The 19123-nt window shown below is 44.2% G+C and overlaps 2 protein-coding genes across 6 annotated transcripts in view; one reads left to right on the forward strand and one right to left on the reverse strand.

Annotated features, from left to right (window-relative positions):
- DENND3 (DENN domain containing 3) overlaps positions 1 to 5239 on the forward strand; it is a 30868-nt gene extending 25629 nt beyond the window's left edge. For all 3 annotated transcript variants that reach the window (XM_041479406.1, XM_041479408.1, XM_041479407.1), the window contains 5 exons: positions 782 to 942; positions 1892 to 2025; positions 2190 to 2305; positions 2426 to 2563; positions 4620 to 5239. In XM_041479406.1, coding sequence (XP_041335340.1) covers positions 782 to 942; positions 1892 to 2025; positions 2190 to 2305; positions 2426 to 2563; positions 4620 to 4820 — 750 coding nt within the window. In that variant the 3' untranslated portion in view covers positions 4821 to 5239. The remainder of the gene's footprint in view (positions 1 to 781; positions 943 to 1891; positions 2026 to 2189; positions 2306 to 2425; positions 2564 to 4619) is intronic.
- Positions 5240 to 8369: 3130 nt separating this feature from the next.
- Positions 8370 to 19123, reverse strand: part of SLC45A4 (solute carrier family 45 member 4) — a 62519-nt gene continuing 51765 nt past the window's right edge. For 2 of the 3 annotated variants that reach the window (XM_041479445.1, XM_041479446.1), the window contains 5 exons: positions 17869 to 18048; positions 16683 to 17758; positions 16484 to 16583; positions 15283 to 15494; positions 8370 to 14442 (listed from right to left, as the gene is read on the reverse strand). In XM_041479445.1, the coding sequence (XP_041335379.1) occupies positions 14080 to 14442; positions 15283 to 15494; positions 16484 to 16583; positions 16683 to 17758; positions 17869 to 18048 (1931 nt within the window). In that variant the 3' untranslated portion in view covers positions 8370 to 14079. The remainder of the gene's footprint in view (positions 14443 to 15282; positions 15495 to 16483; positions 16584 to 16682; positions 17759 to 17868; positions 18049 to 19123) is intronic. The other variant, XM_041479448.1, reaches the window with a different exon arrangement.

Consider the following 19123-nt stretch of genomic DNA (forward strand, 5'->3'; position numbering starts at 1 on the left):
CTCTAGAAGAAAGTGTCTCAACCAGCAGGTGAAAAAGGGAGTGGTTTGTGAAAGACCACCTGAAAGAGTAACTCTCTCTGTGAGAAGGGAATCTGAGCCAGGCATGCAACCTGGGTGAAAAACACACAGTAGAGAGTACACAAGGAAAAGGGATTGAACATGTCACTTGTGTCAAAGATAAAAAAGAGATTTCTGTGGGTGAGTCTGAGAGAGTGTCCAAAAGGAAGGGGTAAAGCTGATGGTGAAGAGCTGGGTGGAAGAAAGATGGAATTCTAGAAGAGTCAAATACCTAAAAGAAGACAAAAAAGGTTGGCAAGTGATGGCTGAAGGGAGATGAATGAAGAGTGATGGAGGGGAAGGACATTCCAGAGACAGTAGAGGAGACAGTATTTTCTTAAACACCATTTTTAGCTGAACTAGAAAGTGTGGCTATATTGGACAGTTTGACTGGCTTCCAATCCAGAGGAAAGGAGCACACAAACCTCTCTAGTTCCCCTGGTGCCCTCTGTAACTTCTACTTTGTTTGGACCAGGAAGCACACCTTTAGTCAGTCCCTAAGATAAATTATTAATCCTATTTACTGAAGGATAAACTTTGCAAAGAGATCTGTCCTCTCATTATTTATAGAGCAGAGCAAAGAATAGAACACTGGAGAGCCAAGTCTTCATCTCCTACAGTGATCACCAGCAAACTGCAGCATCTGAATACAGCTTTTTCCATGTTACTTTAAAGCCTGATTTCTCTCCGAGGCTTTATTTAACCCTGAGCTCTTTCTCCCCAGACTTGCATGGTCATGGTGGAACAGAGTCAAGTGTGGATTGGTTCCCAGGACTCCATTATTTATATCATCAACACCCACAGTATGTCTTGTAATAAGCAACTGAATGATCATCGCTCTGATGTTACAGACATCATTGTGGAGAAGAAGAATGGGACACCCAGGTAAATCTAATTTGATTTTCCTAGATGTTGAAAGAATTTATTGTTTTAAATGGGAGGGTTTGTCCTGCTCATGAAGTCTTCATTTAGCTCGTTTTTGTAGCTCCCATATTGTGTATGTCAACTAAGAATTTCATTTTTAAATAAAGAGCACTGTGTAGTTTGGAATAAAGAGGATAAAGGAATGAATGCTCTTTTGGATGAGGATGAGAACAGCCAGGAACTGGCAGCATCCAGTGAAGAACTAATACAGATGCAGTTTAAAGACCACTTCACTTTTGCTTTGAGCATATCATTGACAACATATTTACAGCAAGCTTCTGGATTTTTCCTGCTTGTTTATAAAAAAAGAATACATTTATTGTTCTGTTCAGGCAAAATGCTTTTGATCTTTTGGTAGCACTGGGAAGAGTATTGGCTGCAGGTCCTAACCTGCTGTCTTCTCATGGGAAAAGCAGCTCCAGGGTCAATAGGTCTGCCAGTGCTGCAGCAGATGTGACTGGGTTTCAGGAAGAATTTGTTTAAGTGTTGTTGGAACCTTCTGAAAAAGGTTTGCTCATTCTAAAACAACAAATATTAAAGGTAAAAAGAAAAGGAATAGTATAATTTGTTTTCTCAGGTGCAGTAACAAATAAGAACAGATTGAGATACTTTTGTTCTAACTCAAGAGAAGATCCATCAGGCAACATTGTTCAGAGGAATAACAGGGAATGTTTTGTTGTGCTCTACTCCTCATGTGTGATGTAATGTGCTCTCATTCACTGAGCTCTGGGCCTGCAGTGTTTCTAGTTGATACAGAGTTTGTAAAAGATAATCTTGAAGATAATTTAAAAATTAACATTTATTTAGCTTACTGCAAAATTGGATATTTTGCAAGTCTCTTCTGTATGTGCACTCTTTTCTGAACATGAATGCACACTATACTTCTTAATGTTTTAATCTGTGCCAACAGTGAAGCATATTCCAGCAGTTTAGATGGAATGGTGATTGCTTGGAACATCAGCACTCTCAAAGTGAACCGTGTCTGTCAGCTGCCCTGCCAAAATCTCACCTCTATGAAGCTTCATAATGACCAACTGTGGTGCTGTAAGTCCCTTCTTCAAATTGTAATCATTACAAAAATCATCTTCACATAAAGAAACAAGACAGTTTTTGGATGTCCCATTTTATTTTGCTTTTTTCATCCATGTTTTGTAGAGATGGAAGAAGTGGGCACCTCTGTTACTAACTCTGTATCTTTAATATTGAAGGTACCAGAAGTTGCATTCTTGTAGTGTCAACTCAGGAGTTGCGACCGCAGATGAAAATCGAGCACCACCTGAAGGATGTGTGTTCCTCTTTTCTCGGCTTCCAGCTCTTTCCAGAGGTATTGCACTTACTCTGGTGATACAGTTTAAAGGAGGCAGAGCCATGTAGTATTACAAGCCCTGGTTATTTTGATACATTTTGTGTCAGCAGTGCTTAAGTGTATATTTCTGTGCTTTAGAGAGATGAAGTCTGGGCCTCTTACTCGGGGAGTAGTGACCTGTACATTTGGAACACCAAAGACCTTTCAAGTACACCTCAAAAGATTCATCTTCAGGATTGCTCTGAGATTACTTGTATGATAAGAGTTAAAAATCAGGTGAGAGACATCTGGGCTGTTTTTTGCCTCTTGTGGATTTCTTTCCTGAAGTTTTGTTTGTTTGCAGCTGTCATGGGCTGTCATTTCTTCCTCACTGGGTGGGTGCATAAGTACACGAGGTTTGGAATGTAGATTCCTCTTTGAAATCAGAGAAGCTAAAGACTGCCTAACACAAATGGCTGTTGCAGGTGTACCCCAAAATGCACGGCAGGCAAAACCCCTCATCAGTAGTTAAATGTCTGGTGACATTTATTAGCCATTGACATTTCCAGGGTACTGTAGAAATGGAAAGTTTAGGTCCTTTGATATTTTATCTCAGGGCTCCTCAGACTAAGCCTTGAAAAAAGGTTACCAGACAAACAACAAATTCCAATTAATTGGCCTGGTTTTATAGATGACCTTTTCCTTGATTAGTTACCACATTGCTAATTCAGGACAGACCAAAGGAGCCAGTGGATTTCTGCCATGTCACTATTGGCCTGTGTGTACCTGCTTTTATGTGGTGTCAGGAGCTGTGCAAATGATTGTTTGTGCTACCACGGGGGCCCATTCAACATTACTTTGCAAATAAATAGCTAATGTATATCTACTGGGAAAGCAACTTTTGGAATCCTCTTCCTCCTTCCTTCCTCAAAAATGATTTTTTAAAAATGGAATAGGGAGGTTTGCTCTGTATTCACCCTCTGATTAGACTTTGGTACTAAAATGGGAAAGCATTTTAGGATATTCTTCCCCAAGGCAGAGACTGATATATTTAACCTCTGTTTCAAGGGAGTGAGAGGATTGTTTGGAACCCCTCAAGGCATTAAGCTCTCTTTTGTTCTACTGAAGACTTTTTTTTCTTTTTCTTCTCTTCTTTAAGTAATTTATGAATAAATTAAGAAAAACTGACGCTTGGGGGACACTACTAGTGACAGGCTCCAAGCAGACCCTGTGCCACCACTCACACTCCTGTTTCCTCTACACAGCAATGAGTTATGGAGAGTGAACTTGCAGCCTGGTCAAGGCTGACAACAACATTGGTAGGGCTGTCAGTCACAGGCTTTAATTAAAAACAAGCCATTGTTTTTCTTTAATAAACTGGGGAGAAACTCAGCTGCATGCCATGTCTATCTGAAATGGGATGTGTTCTGTCTGGCACCTTGGCCTCTGTCTTTTATTACCTATTATTTGACCCAATCTCTGTGGCTTTGATTTAATTTTGAACTTGCTGGTGCCACAGTTCCCTGGAGAGCAGCAGGTTCATGAATTTCCCTGCCAGCCCTGTACAGAGAAGTACTTTCTTCTCAGTGAAACGGAACTATTTCTAGTTCCCACATGTTCCTGACTTCCTTAATTTCAGGGTGGAACAGTGGTTCTACATTCAGCTTATCTCTCTTCTGTTAGTTCATAAACCTTTTGTAAAGGCTCCTTAGCTGCCTTCTGTCCAACCTAAGGAGTCTTGGCTTTTCCATCTTCCCTGTGGGGGTGGTGAGGCCCTGGCACAGATTGCCCAGAGGAGCTGTGGCTGCCCCCATCCTGTTAAAGGCCAAATTGGATGGAGCCCTGAGCAGCCTGGTCTCATGGAAGCTGTCCCTGACCATGGCAGAGGACTGAAACCAGATCTTTTAAAGTCCCCTTCAACCCAAGACATTTTCTGATCTTTCTCATATGACCCCAGAACACAGCTGCTCCTTTCTCTTGGCAGTTTTAGTTGCTCTTCCCTGGATTTTCTCTGCTCTTGCATGCAAGGGCACACTGTGCCTTACACAGGGGTGAGGGAGAGCAGCCCCAGTGCCAACAGCTCAACATTCCAGCGTGGGGCACAGGAGCAGAGACACCCACCAGGAGCCCTCAGCTCATGCCACAACAGCTGAGGAGACTTGGAGGTGGCCAGGAGCAATGCTGGCCAAGCCCCTGTTTGTACTGATAAGGAAATTTTCAGTGTTTCTCTTTTCCAGCCAAGCATGAGGGAACCCCCACTGTACCAATGTGTGCCACATAAACCTCCTTGACTATGTCCTGGACTGAACTGTGAAATAGTGAAAATGCCTGTGGGTTTGTTTTGTTCCTCCAGCTGTGGGTTGGCAGCAGTGGGAAGCTGCAGGGCAAGAGCAAAGGGAAGATCTACGTGGTCAGTGCTGAGAGGAAGAGTGTGGAGAAGGAGCTGGTCGGCCACGCCGACGCGGTGAAGGCGCTGTGCTCGGCAGAGGACAGGTACGTCCTCAGCGGCTCTGGCAGGGAAGAAGGGAAGATTGCCATTTGGAAGGCTGGATAGCCACGCTATTCCCAATGTGTCTGCCTCCTCTGGGGAAAGGCAAACACCTGGGACTGTCTTTACTTCAGCATTTTGCATCTATTTCAACCACCTGCCAGTGTTATTGTCTTGTATTTATTGGGTTTCCATCCCTGTGTTGTTGAAAATGGAAATCAAAGCAAATCTTCCCTCACACCTTGTCCTGCTCCTGCACAATTGGTAAAGGAACAGAAATGGGAGAAGACAGGTCACTGTCTTCCAACTGGACATGAGGTGGTGTGGAGGGTTGGGGTTACCTGCCTGGGGCAGGTCACATTGGGAACACCAGAGCCAGCTCAGTAATTCCATGGGAGATCTCTCTCAGCAGTGCCAGGTTGCTTAAAAAAAAGGATTTTGTGATGTCTTTACAGCCTGTACTAGGTGGAAAAGGGCTGGAAGGACTGGAAGGAAAAAACCAAGTGCACCTGGACTTAGAGTTGTCACTGTGATGATCTTTCTGAGCTCAGAGCTGTAGGGGGGCAGTGTCCCTTACCTTTGGTGGGATTTCTGGGGCTGTTTTGTTTAAAATGCAGGCACAGACAGGCTCTCCCCACAGCAATGAAAGCTCCTCCAGCTGAAACAATGTATTTCCAATTAATAATTTAGTTTTGTTAATGTATTTTTTCTTTGAAAACAATGCACAGCACTTGGCATTTGGAACAGTTTGTGAAACTGATTTTTTTTTTTATCTGAAGCATTAATTTATTTAATTCCTGTATATATTATACTTGCTTTTGGAAGTACCTCTCAGTCTCTGTGCAGACCAACCTCTGCCCCTCCTCCCTTCAGTTCTGTTCCTGCAATCAAAGGAACTGCTGTTATTTTGGGTAGCAACTGCTTCATTTTTAACTTCTGCACAGTCCTGAAACCCCTCCTCAATCCCTGGAGTGAGCATCAGGGGCTGCAGCCTGGAGGAGTCTCCAGAGCAGCATTCCCTGATTGGTGCCTGATGCACAGTGGTTTTTCCACTGGTGACATTTATCTGCAAGTAAAATAACACATCTGTGCAAAATAGTTTCATCTGCATCACTGCAGAGTAGAAAAGAGTGTCTAAAAGACTGTAAATAGAAGGACAAAATGGGCTGCTACTTTTCTTAATAAATATAAAGCAGTGTAGGGCTAAATAGAAGGGTATAAACAACTGGAAAATATTATGACTAGAAATGTTATGACTCTGTATAATATTTCTGCTGATAAAAGTTTTTATCACAGCATGGTAACAAAAATGTTACTTTTTTATCTTTTATATCAGTTTAAGAATATTAAACACTATATTGATACTCTAGTCTCTGTACTTTGTTTGTTTTCCTGTTGATACTCGAGAATGATGATTTTAGCACTGACTTGCTCCTCTCTGTGTGCTGTAACAAGAATTGCCTGGGGTTTTCTCTCTGCATGTTCTCCTATCTGAGGCAGCTTCTGCTGTAACATGTCCCCTTTTGAGCCCCATATCTGTGACTTTCAGGTTCCTTCTTTCCTCCCCTGGCTTGGTCAGGCTGCTTGGGGTAAGTGACATGAATTCTTTACTGAATTCAAAGACACACAAGGGCTGTTAATGAACTTTTTTTCCCTGGCTCCAGAAATGAACCAGCTGTACCAACCTGCTGCCCACCTGTTCTGTCTTTATTGATTTTCATTCCTGGCATACTTTTTAGACTTGGTTTTCTTCTTAGCTGGTTTTTAGGTGCTCACTGACCATCTCAGCTTTGTTCCAGGATTTCAGCTGTGGGAATGGACCTGCAGTCACAGCACTGTGAGGTTCTGTTCAGCTTTCAGTAGAGTTTCAGGTGCTTCCCGTGGGCCCCTTGATGGTGTGAAGGCACCTCAGAGCTGCTCTTTTCCCCTCTGCCAGTGAGAGCTTGGCCAGGTGTAGTTGCCTCTGTGAGTCACTGCCTCCCAGAGAAGGGACAAAAGGAGCAGGAGCTGCCCCTGGCAGGAGAAGGGAGGCTGTGAGTGAGCGGGCTGAGCACTCCCCATCCCTGTCTGGCCCTAAAGCCGTGCTGCTGTTGGGCTTGGCCAGCCTCTGTCTGAGACTCTGAGCCCAGCTTGTGCTGCCATCCCCTTCTGTTCTCTCTCAGGGAAATGTTGTCTGTTTCTTGGAAACCTCAAGGCTAATGTTTCCTGCACCATTCTCCTCTCTGTACTGGTGAAAAAGCAACTGCATAGGCTGGGCTTGATGTACAGTTTATTTTGTTTTTAAGTTTTCACATCTTCCTTAAACTCATGTCCAGGGAAAAGTGTATGGATGAGCTTTGTTTGGCCAAAAGGGGAACTAGTGCAGTTGCCAGAGTGCTCATGTAGCATGTGAGAGGTTGTAGCATTGGTGGCTGCATTCCCCAGTGTTTCTAAGGCCAAAGGTTAAAACACCAGGTTGGGTGGGGGTGCTGTTGTGCTGGAGGGTAGGAAGGCTCTGTGGACAGGCTGGATGGATGGTGCAAGGCCAGTAGGATGAGGTTCAAGAAGAGCAAGGCCTGGGTCCTGCCCTTGTGTCCCAAGAAGCCCCTGCAGTGGCCCGGGCTGGGGGCAGAGTGGCTGGAAATGGGCCCAGCAAGAAAGGCCCGGGGGGTGCTGGGTGACAAAAGCCAAACAGGAGCCAGTGTGTGCCCAGCTGGGTAGGGAGGCCAGTGGTTTCCTGGCCTTCTGTGTCAGCACCAGTGTGGCCAGCACGGGAAGAATTTCCCCATGGACAGGGTTGCCAAGCACTGAGAGGGGCTACCCAGGGAGGTGGTGGATTCACCGTTCCTCGAGGTGTTTAAGGAAAGACTGGATGTGACACTCATTGCTCTGGTCTACTTAACAAAGGTGGTGATTGGTCATAGGCTGGACCCAGTCTTGGAGGTATTTTCCAGTGTAATTAATTCTGTGATGATTCTATGCAAAATTAACTAAACCCCAGGCAGACATTGACTTCTCAGAGCTGCCAATAGTTGTTCTGAGGAATTTCCTTTAGGAAAAATCACAGATGAAATCTGTCAAGGAAACTAGAAATCAAATGGGGCAAGTGAGCTCTTCACTGCAAGTTTACCCATCAGCTGGTGTTTGTGATCTGGCTCCAGCTTTCTCCTCTGGTTCACAATGGTCCAAGAGGTGGATGAGTTTGGATGTGAACTGATTTCTTTGGGAGCTGCTTGTGGCTATTAAATCCTAGACTCAGAGGTGACTGAGGAGACCCTCAGCTCTTCAGCCCTAGCGATGGCATGAGTGGTGATGGATTCTGTGTGACAGCCACCACCCTTTGTCAGAGCAGGGCCTGGAGATGGGGACACACACCTGCCTCAGGTATCCCCATTTTGCTCCACCTGTGCTCCCTCCTGGGTTACACCTGAACCCTGCAAGTGTCAGGTGCCTTTAGAACCATCTCTGAGTTGCAACACCTGCATTCTTGCCAGGCAATGTTTGGCAGTAGCATTTTTGGAAATATTCACAAAGCTCTGGGGTGCAGGTGAGTGTTACTTGCCTTGCACAGCTCAGGGACCAGGTGTCCCTCTGCTCACCTTCCCTACAAACACCACAGGGACACGAGCCACCAACTCTTATTGAAATGTTTATTAAGATCGAACTTCGGAACAACAGATTGGAACACAATGTCTCGTGGAGTAGAATATTTCTAAACTGATTTTTTTCTTTTCTATGCATAAATGAAAAAAAAAATCAAGATTATACAAAAAGAACAGAAAGTGCAGAACACAGTAAAACAGTTCTCATGCAACAATTTTTTAAACCTTTAAACAGAAAATAAGCTCAACAGTGTAGAAATAAAAATCATACATACATTATGCCGTCTACGCACTCAAACATTCATCTGTGACATCACTTTTCTTTATCCCTTTTTCCTCATAAAACAACATTATGTGTTTAACACATGCTTATAAACATTGCTAAACTCAGCAAGAGCTATTATAGTGCCCCAACTTAATAAGTTGATAAAAAAGTAGTTGTCATATGGCCAGTTCACAAAGGAACTAAATATTCTCTTTTTTTTTTCTTTTTTTTTTTTTTTTAATTTTTTCCCCACTATGAGATGCCTATATGCAGCTTTCTAGTAATACGAGGCATTTAAAATAAGCTGGTCATTTGGCTACTTAAAGGGCTTAGTGTTCATGTTACATCAGGCAAAACAAATTCACATTGGGAACTGCCAATTTGTTGAGAGAAAAGTCTGGATTTTGGGGTAATTTATTACAATTTTGCTGTCACGAAGGACTGAGTAGGTGCACAGCAAATAAGGTGACACTAAGTTTGATTAAATGCTCCAAGAGCTTCACCCCAAACTTCCACATTTAAGAATAAATGTGCCAGAGCAGGTCAAATTGAACCATGCTCTGCATTTTCCCTAAAATTGTAGCAGGTCATAAGGGCATCAAAAGCCCTTTAATTACAGCAGATGCTCTCTTTTGGTGAGGGATGCATTTGTCCCTCCTGGGCACCCCTTGTGCTCCCAGGGGCGAGGGAAGCTGAGGTGGAAATTCAGGTGAAGCTGCTCGGGTTGAGGAACCAAACCAAATCAGTTTTCCAGGAGGTGATTTTAATTTAAACAACAGGAAAACCTGGAACACCTTAATGAGCAGATCACTGGGTGCAAGTGCCATGCCAGGAAAAGGAGTTGAGCCTTTTTTTTTGTTTTATAAGGCTGTTTCTGAACTACTGAGCCTCAAATTCAAATCCCAGTTGGTGTTTGAGCAGCTGCAGCTCCTTTGGATGCAACATGACAAAGAGAAAACTTTGGGTAGCTCCATTTTTTCCGAATGACCATTTTGTGACGTGCTTTACAAATGTTCAGCTTTGTCATTTAAGGAAGGAAAACAGCTAAAGGACTCTCTGGAACCATAAAGTTTCTGCAAAGAAAAATAAAATTTGGTATTTCTTCCACACAGTCATCAATAACATTTCTGTGCAATATTTGGTGTCCATTACATTTATTTGGCCTATTCAAAGGAAACGAGGACAAAACAGCTGCAAAGAAAACCAACTTCTCTTTCACGACAGACACTTGAGATGCTGAAGCTGCTACATGTGCTTGGAATATCATGCAGGAGTTCATTTGTTCATTTAAATAGGATACATATTTATAGCTGAGCTTGTCTTGCATTGGACTAGGATGAGGGAAGCCTGGAAGAACTCAGTTGAAAACATTGTGGAGTACAGTGACAGCAACACACAACCCCCAAAGGTATTTTGGCCTGAGCAGTGTGTCTGGAAATGTCCAAACACAGAGGTACAGACACACACACACATCCCTAAAAACCCCCAAATCTCAGCACCTGCCTCCTGTGCTTCCCTCCTGCCCAGAAGTCCCAGCTCTCCCAGGAAATAAGTGTGACCTTCTCTACCTTTACTCATAGATGTGACCTCAACCTGCATGGCTGTGAGATCTGGCAGCCAGGAAAATCCTGCTTTTCATGGGGGATGCTGGAGGAAGCCAAGCTCACCCTGGACCAAGGGCAGGGGATATGTTCTTAACAATGGAAGCGAGGTTTTAATGAGGTACCTGGCAAAAAGCACCGTGGTTGCTGCTGTCATTCCAAGTGCTGGGGGGTTCAGATGAGGTGGGAGAGGGATAAGAAAGACTCAGTCCTTGCCTTTGAGGAGAACCTCATGCAGCCTGTTCCAGCCTGGGGTCTGAGTGCCAGCATTGATGTGCTGGGAATATTTCAGAGCCTAGAAAAAGGCTCCAAATGAAAGGGGAAAAGGACATTGTGTGTTTCAAGAGCACAAACCTCCGTTGGATTTACTGGCGTCCTCCCTCCTGATGAACAACCCCTATCTTTCCACAACTACTCACAGCCAGCACCAGCAAAACACCATATTTATGTTATTAAAAGGCTATTTAGGCAATAAATCTCTATGAGAGTCATCAAACCAGCAGAAAGAGAAACTAAGAGAAACTAAGAAATTATTGCTTCTGGAGTTTGAAATTGCTGTGCACAAACAGCACAGATCTCACTGCACTCATGGAATAACCCAACAGGGCCAAAGCCACACTGTGCCTTTCCGAGGGGTGAAAGTTAAAGCTCCTCTGCTCTCACAGGAAACATCTCGAGATGTGCAGCTGACCACAGCCCTCGAGGGTCTGAGCACCAGCAGTGCCTCATGTTGCACATCACTGCAGCAGAACATGTTAAAATTGTTTATAGTATTGAACAACACAGAATCGAACCCTAAACCTTAGTCCTACTACACTGATGGTCCAATGGGATGACTTCAACTAAACAGGAACACAAACAAAAAGAAAGATGTTAGCTGTCACCAGGAATAAGAAAAAAGGCCACTTAAAACTTCTCTTTCCACAAGCTCTGCAATAAACACATAAAAGTGTACTACTTTAATTATGGCAAAGAAAAATCATTATAAGGTAAGGGACAGATGAAGAAATAAATCATTGCCCACTCTACACTGAGCAGTGCTGGGGTTAGAAAGATAACTTTCACATCCAAGGAAAAGCCCTTGGGAGACCTCAGCGTGTGAAGCCAGTGTGGGGGTTTCCCAGGCTGGGCCCAAGGACAGGAGGAGATGCTTTGGCTGGGGCTCCCCAAGTTAATTCTTCTGGCAACACTACAAAAACTTCAGCACATTTACAATGAATAATTATTTCCTTTGCCTTTACCAGGGAGTGAAATCAGCTTCCTGCTGTGGCACAGTGCATATTCCTGCGTTATGAGCCCCGTGAACAACTCCAAACATGGATTTTGACATCCAGTTCTTAGAAATGAAGCCATGCCAAATGCTGTCTGTGACAAAACTGGCCCTGCCCTGCCTTTGCTTGAAGCCTCTGGGTTCCAGATGAAAGGTCCTTCCTCTGTCCTTGCCCTTCTCTGGCTAAGAAAGCTCCATAAACATGGGTGAGCTCACTCCTAAAATGGTTTCATGTTCTCTGTGGGATCTGAAGTCAGAGGGAGCTTCAGCCTCTCCACCCTCTCTGCAGCTACTTGGCCAGTGTGATGGTGCAGTGAAAGAGATCTTGGCTTAGAAAGTGCAACGTGGAGTAATGGAAATTTGATCCATGCTGGTCCATGGAACCCTTGGGAAAAAGGTAAGGCTGGCACCAGTCAGAGGATGCAGATTTTTAAACTGTTGAAGAACCTTTCCAGCAGTAAAGATTAAAATAAGGAGTACTTGACAGCGGTTAATTAACCAAAAGCAGAATCTTCAGGGAGCTTCAAAACTCAAATATTAAAGCCACTTTAAAATGTGTAACTCAGCATGTAACTTACATGAATGCCAGTTCTAGGGTGAAACACAACACTTGTCTCTCACACATGAACATCACCAGAATATATTAAATGTAACTGAGATGATAAAATTCATGGCAGAATTTCTCACAACTGCTTTCTTCAGTAAGGTCTCACACTCTTCAGTAGTATTGCTCCCCTGGCTGAACACAGTTCACAGTACATGTTCTACATAAAAAAATATTCACCAGAGGAAAAAAAGACTTCTTCAAGACACTTGGAAAAACAAATACAACTCTAAGTCCTGTGTGATTACATGCACTTCAGTGCTCTGTGATGTTACCAGTCTAAAAACATCATCACCCTTGACAACAAAGGCCATAGGCATTGACTGGAAGCCTTCAGAGAAACCCACAGATGCCACCTACAAATACACCCAAACATCCATTGCTCAAAAACATTGACAATTCAAGTAATTCACTAAAAACTGCTTTTCATACTGAAATATAGCTTCTTTGTCTGAATGCCTGGATTGCAGCATGATTGACACAGGCATTTGCAAGTCTTGGAGGAGGAGGAGTTTGAGGCAGCAGGAATCTCACACCGTGCTGTGTTTGCCTGTCCAGCACAGGGATTGAGGCAGCCTGGGGGGCCCAAGCCAAAATGAGTCAACAGCATCACAAACGTGCCTTACAAATGACATTCGGAAGTTTGTGAAACACAAGTTTTGAAAGTTGCTTTAAATGGCTGCTGGATAATGATCCAAACCTATTTTAAATCAAGTTAGCATAACTCTTTGAACCTCTTTCCAGAAAAGTATCTTTGCACTGCAGCTGTGTCCTGAATCACAGAAGGGGACATGGAGGATGTGCTGACAACATTGGTATGGCAGCTCAGAAGAGCTCTGGCCTACAATTCCTCCAACACAGGGACTGGAACAGCAACATTTGAATTTTAAGGCCTAAAAACTGTTTCTGACACAGATTTTTATACACCCAGACTATGCCATAAAGTGACAGAGGTAGGCCTTGGGTTCTCCTTGTTGTACTGACCCCGTGCCTTTACCTCGGCTGCTGCATTCCCAGCCAGAAGGTTAAAGGATAGTAAAAAGTGCAATTAATCAATGACTTCCTTTCCCTACGGAAGAGAATCCGCACGCCCCCTCCCACAAAGCTGACCCCAGAGATGCCCTTTCTCCACGGCAGCTTCATCCAGAGATGATCAGGTTTAAATGCTGAGAAAACCCCCGAGTTCACCAGCACGTGAAACTCTCAGCTTAAAATTGTCACAGCGTTTTCCAACGACATTCATAAAATGCAGCACTTGTGATAAAGAAACCTGTGAGTGCTGGTCACCTCTCCCAGCTGCTGCTCCTTCCATCTACAGCTGACATCCAGCACCCAGTGTCACCCTCTCCTGACAAGCAGCAGATCTGGGAGTGGTTGTGAATAGTATGACTAAAAGAATTCACGGCAGTTTCTTAGAAACTGCAGTAATTGCTTTTTTTTTTTTCCTTGAAAATAATTGCAAATAAAAGGAGTCTGCAGTAATTGCACTAACAAAAACATGAAGTCTAAAATTAACGTAGCTGTCAGACCAGTAATATCATGCTCGTGAAAAAAAATCAATTGATGTCTAAGCATAGTGAAATCTGAAATGTTCAGACAAAAAAATGGCAAGAGACTATAGGTCGAGATAGCTTCCATTTTCTGTTAGTTTAAGAACAGCTGAAAACTTAATTTTTCTAACTGCTAATTGTATACACTGTGAGTTTCATGCAGATTAATAAAACTTATTTGAAATCTAAATGTATTCTTAATAAAAAAGTGTTCAGAAATGACGTTTCTAAGTTGTAGAGAAAGCAATTAGCATCAGAGCGACCCGCTCAAACCTAGAGGAAGGACTACAGAATTTCATTTACATTTTTGCATGAAACTTCCTTTTCTTCTGTAAATTTTAGCTACAAGTAGTGAAGGTCCTAATTTACTTTCCTGGAAAAAAAAAACCACAACAAAAGTTCTTGATCCTGCACCTGCACTCCTTGGAATGTGGGTGAACAAGCGCTGGCGGCCTCACACGGCTGACTCGCCCTCCGGCTCCGCCGCCGCGGCTCCTTTGCGCGTCAGCTTCAGCACCGTCGGCTTCTCCGCGCCCGCGCCGCCGCCCTCGGCTGTCTCTGGAGGACCCAGTCCCTTCGGCTCTTCCTTTGGCTCTTCATTGACTTCGGGGTAAATCACCAAGAAAGTTGCTGTCAAAAAACCCAGGAAGGATCCCACCGAAGCCACCATGGGGATGACTCTGACCGTGCCGACCATGTCCACCACGCCGCCGAGCGCGGAGGCCACCAGGATCTGGGAGATGTAAACCTGACACGACAGAATGGCGCAGTCGATGCCAAACCCTCGCTTCGAGTTCCCAGGGCTATGGTGAATGTACTGCAAAAAGACAAGAAATGTGGTAGGAGGTAAAACAATGGATGAAAGCAATACTTGAACACCAGAACTTTCCTCCAATTTGTCAGCCCCATGGTCAACTTCACATCATCTTTGTGCAGCACCATGACACAACTCCAGAGCAAGAGCCTCCTTATCTGCTCATCAACAGCCTCCTCAGGACCCTGCAGCACGAGGCAGGTATTGACAGGGTCACTTCTAGCCCACATCAGCTCCAAGATTAGGTTTTGTAAAAACAACTTTACATTAAACATTTGGTGTTACATGAAACATTAATTCTATGATTATAACAAGGAATCCTCCTCCCAATCACAATTCAAGAACTCGTAATAGAAGTTCCTCCTGTAGTTTGTAATCCAAATGGAACAGTAGAATGACACTTTTGGGAAGTAAAACTGTCCTTGTTTCCAGCAGAATTGTTTTGCTTTATATATGCCCAAAATTACAGCTGCATTTCCAGACTCAGTTCAAAATCTAAGACTGTGAAAAACCTGAGTGACATTACCATACCACATCAAGACAGGAGTAACAACTAGATATAAATATTCACTCCAATAATAATGTAATTTCTCTTCATCTGCCATATGCACCCAGCAGAGGAAAAAGCAATCGTGACCCTCTCAGAGCCAATTCAATGCCAAGACTATCTGATTTCAGCACCAGCTCCTGCTATTTACTATCCATTCAAGCTTTGGCACACATCCCAACCAAGCAGATATCTTCAATAATAGGATTTAACAAATCTATTTTGCCACCGTGATCTTAAGAGAAACATGGATGTTCTGCCTTGATTCACATATATGCTCCAAATATTCCACATACCTGTTTTATCTCATGGTATTGTCCCAAAAGCGCGTAGGGGCAGTAGGAGATGCTCATGGAGACTATTCCCATCGTGCTGATCATTATCATGGTGACGTACACGTTGGGGAACATGGCCATCACTGCAGTGCCAAGGGAAAAACCCAGCGTGCCCAGGATGTAGATCACTTTTATGCTAAGGTCGTAATTGTCCAAGTATTTCTGCAACAAGGCTGCAGAGATAAAGAATAAAACAGGAATCATAGAATGGTTTGAGATGGAAGGGGCCTTAAAGACCATCCAGTTGCAACCACGCCTGCCATGGTCAGGGACACCTGCTACTATCCCAGGCTGCCCCAAGCCCCATCCAGCCTGGCCCTGAACACTTTCAGGGATGGGGCAACCACAGCTTCTCTGGGCAACCTGTGCCTCACCACCCTTACAGGGATGAATTTTTTCCCATTATCCAATCTAAACCTACTTTTTTTTGGTTTGAAGCCATTTCCCCTTAAATATCAGTTTACTCACTAAAATTTTAGGGGATTGATGTGGCCATGGCAGCCCTACACCCTGTTTAGGAGGTGGATGCTCATATTTGGGCTGTCTGACCAGCACAGCCCAGGCCTCACTGGGAACAGGATGTATTCCTGCTTCAGAAAGAGCCCGTCCCCACAGTACTGAGATGTGCAGACACGCCTGCTATGTGCTGCAAAACACAGAATTTAACTTTGGCAAAACCTCTCAATTTCAGAGTCTATTGCAAGCGCAAATTATCTGCAGAATAATTTTCAGAACTACATATTTATAATTTTGATTTAAAAACAGTCTTTGCAAGAACCCTCTTGAATATGCCTAAATCTTCTACGAAGCATGATTTTAGTTTCCTGAAGGCTTGTTAAATGCCACTCAATATCCTTTGATTTCATTTTGTGCTTTATGCCACTTAACCATCTGTTCATATTTCCACCTCTACATTTGGAGGAACTTTTTAATATTGATTCTTAAAGAAGCCCTTCCCCTTATGACTGCAAGAAATGCTTTTCCAAAATGTCCTTTACCTCAAGGAGGTGGATGCCAACTGAAGCAACACCATTTCAGGAGCGCAAGAAGTTGGATGATCTTTGTGGGTCCCTTTCAACTCGGAATATTCCATGATTCACTTTTACCTTAGAAATACATGCATGAAGTGCATTCCACACTGTGTGACTGCACAGTCTCTTACCTGAACAAACAGCAGCAGTAGCAGCATAAATCACCAGCCCCCAGCATCCCATCTGAACCCCAGCATTGTAGGCGTGCAGCTCAGTCGAGTTTGAAGGGGCCTGCAACAGGCACAAACACCAACACCACTTTGTTGTACTGAGCACATCTCAGAAACGAGGGACTCTGAGCAGGTCTGCCCACAGGAACTGCTCTCCTACCTTTGGATCACCCTGGAAGATGACCTGTCCCATGAAATCCGTATAGAACACAGCTTCAGCAATGATGGAAAACCAAGTCAGGAGGTGGCAGACGCATAGCCTCAGCAGCTCCTTGGGCATCTTTAGCATCGACAGCCACAAGAGTCTGACGGTGGTTTCGGTCTCGCCCTCTTCGCTCTCCGTGTCCCCGCTGGAGTTGGTGGTGCCGCTCTGGTTGCGGTGCCGGCACCGCTGCCGCTGCCGTTTCTGCATGTCGTAGATGTCGTTCATGCTGCGCGAGGACTTGATCAGGACGATGGCGTTGGCGCGGCGGAAGCGGTACCGGTGGGAGCCGATCTTGCCGTAGTACGAGAAGGTGTAGGATGGCTGCCGGTAGAACATGTGCCTGCGGCGCCGCATGGAGTTGGAAGTGCTGGATTGCTTCATGCCTATTCTGGCGTGGCCGTTGAGGAACTCTTTTGGTAGGGAGCCGTTGATGTTTGGGATTTTATCTTCATTTAAACGATTATCAAGCAACATTTCCTCCTCCTTCTCATTCTCCCTGAGGAAAGCAGACAGGTGGTTGAGCTTGGACTTCATGATCTCCTGGCTCGTGTTGTGGGGAGTGTTTGGATATGAAGCATCCTGAAAAATGGAGGGTTCGATGTCATGCAGGAAAAGCAGCTCTGATTCAATTTCCAGTGTGGCATCAGGCATGTGCAGAACTGAGTCACTCTTGCTTCTCACAATGTTCACCTCAAGGAACTCCATATTGAGGTCATGCTCCGACTGAACCTCATCATGGAACATGGAAGCTCCATACGGCTCTTCCTCACTAATTACATTCAGCCGATTCAGAGGGGGTAGACTGCCACTGAATTTGGCACTTGAAAGTGTGTCTCCTTCGTCATCGATCCTGTCCTGCTGAGGGTTATATTGCTCTTCTTCAATGCTGAAAAGGTGGAGAGCAACGGAGACAGAGAAAATAATGGCTGCAAAGAAAAAAAGGACTTGCTCTTGAGATTTAAAAATGCTACCCAAGAAGGTCTGTGTCCAGTCCAGCCCTCCTAACATATAACCAATTGCTCCTCCAAGACCTGTGAAACAGAAAAAAGTGAGAAGTGAGTTCAGGAATAATCAATTCAGCCATGACCTGGTCTTCAGGAAGACTGAACAGCTGCCAAAAACATCTCAGCTAACTCCCTACCAGCTGAAAATGCATGGATGTTCAGGGCCATGTCTTGTTCTTCACTGTCCACCACATCCAACAAGTAGGCCCGAATTGGCCCTTCGGTTGCATCGGCGCAGAAGTCCAACACCACAACCCCAAGCACCGTGAGAACTATTCCAATGGGCTGCTTGTCCGGTACATCACCAATAGCCAGACCTGGGGAGAAATGAGAAAGGTATCTGAGCATCTCAAACAGGGCAAACTCCTAAGAACAAGCTTAAAACATTAAGAGAGAGGTGGCCAACGTCTTCACTGCAAACATTCCCTTATGGAGCAAAATGGCAATTTCAGCTCTTTGGCACAGCATCATGGAAGGTCTGGGACATGGACTGTTTTTATGTCCTTAAGACTGACATTTACCAAAATGTTATTTTATAAGGCATCTCTTAAACCTCTGGGAGTACTGGATATTATTTCATATTCATCCCATGTATTTTCCTTCAGATGCTGAAGGCTATTTTTATAAAAGACAGCCATGGTTGGAGAGGGGAGCATCCAAAATGACATATTTCATCTGTCAGACACATCCACAGGTAACTGCACTGCTGGCAGCATTCCTCACACAATGCTTAATGTGCAGTAGTTGCAGCACACCAGGATAAAGTGAAATTGAACCCCTTCATCACTCTCTTTGCTTTTCTTAAACATTCTTATTTTCTAGATTGCTTTTTATAAGCAAAACTTTTAAGGATGAAGCAACATGGATGTATTTTGCATTGCAAAAAGCATCAGTCAGCTTCTGCTGACAGCATAAGATGAAATGCTTTTTGTCTACAGAGTAGAAAGGCAGCATTAGTGCAGAGCTGGATAATTTGTCATGAGAGGAACCAGTGACAAAAGCACGAATTACTCGAATCACAGAGATTTGGAAGTTACACATGTGAGGCTGATAAAACCATTAGTGTAACTGACTAAAATGTCTGTGGAAGGAGATGAACTGGCTTAGCCACCAAAAATCATCTTAAATCTCAAGCGCTGATTCCTGCATATTGAATCCTCATTTATACCAAGCCCTTTGAAGGCTAAAAAAATTTATAAGTGTTCCACATTCAGCTGAACCCTACAGCAGAAAACACCAACACTGCTGCAGATCTGCTGGTAGGGTGTTCTCCTGGGACATGGCTGTATCACGACTGGGATTAGCCAACCTCTGTGCTCTTGGTTCCCCTCCCTATGACTCCTACTGCCAGAGGCAAAGTTATGAAAGAGGGTCTGATACAGTTTTTGCAGC

This window comes from Pyrgilauda ruficollis, unplaced genomic scaffold (genome assembly GCF_017590135.1).
Source record: "Pyrgilauda ruficollis isolate IOZ18807 unplaced genomic scaffold, ASM1759013v1 scaffold48, whole genome shotgun sequence".
Lineage (NCBI taxonomy): Eukaryota > Metazoa > Chordata > Aves > Passeriformes > Passeridae > Pyrgilauda > Pyrgilauda ruficollis.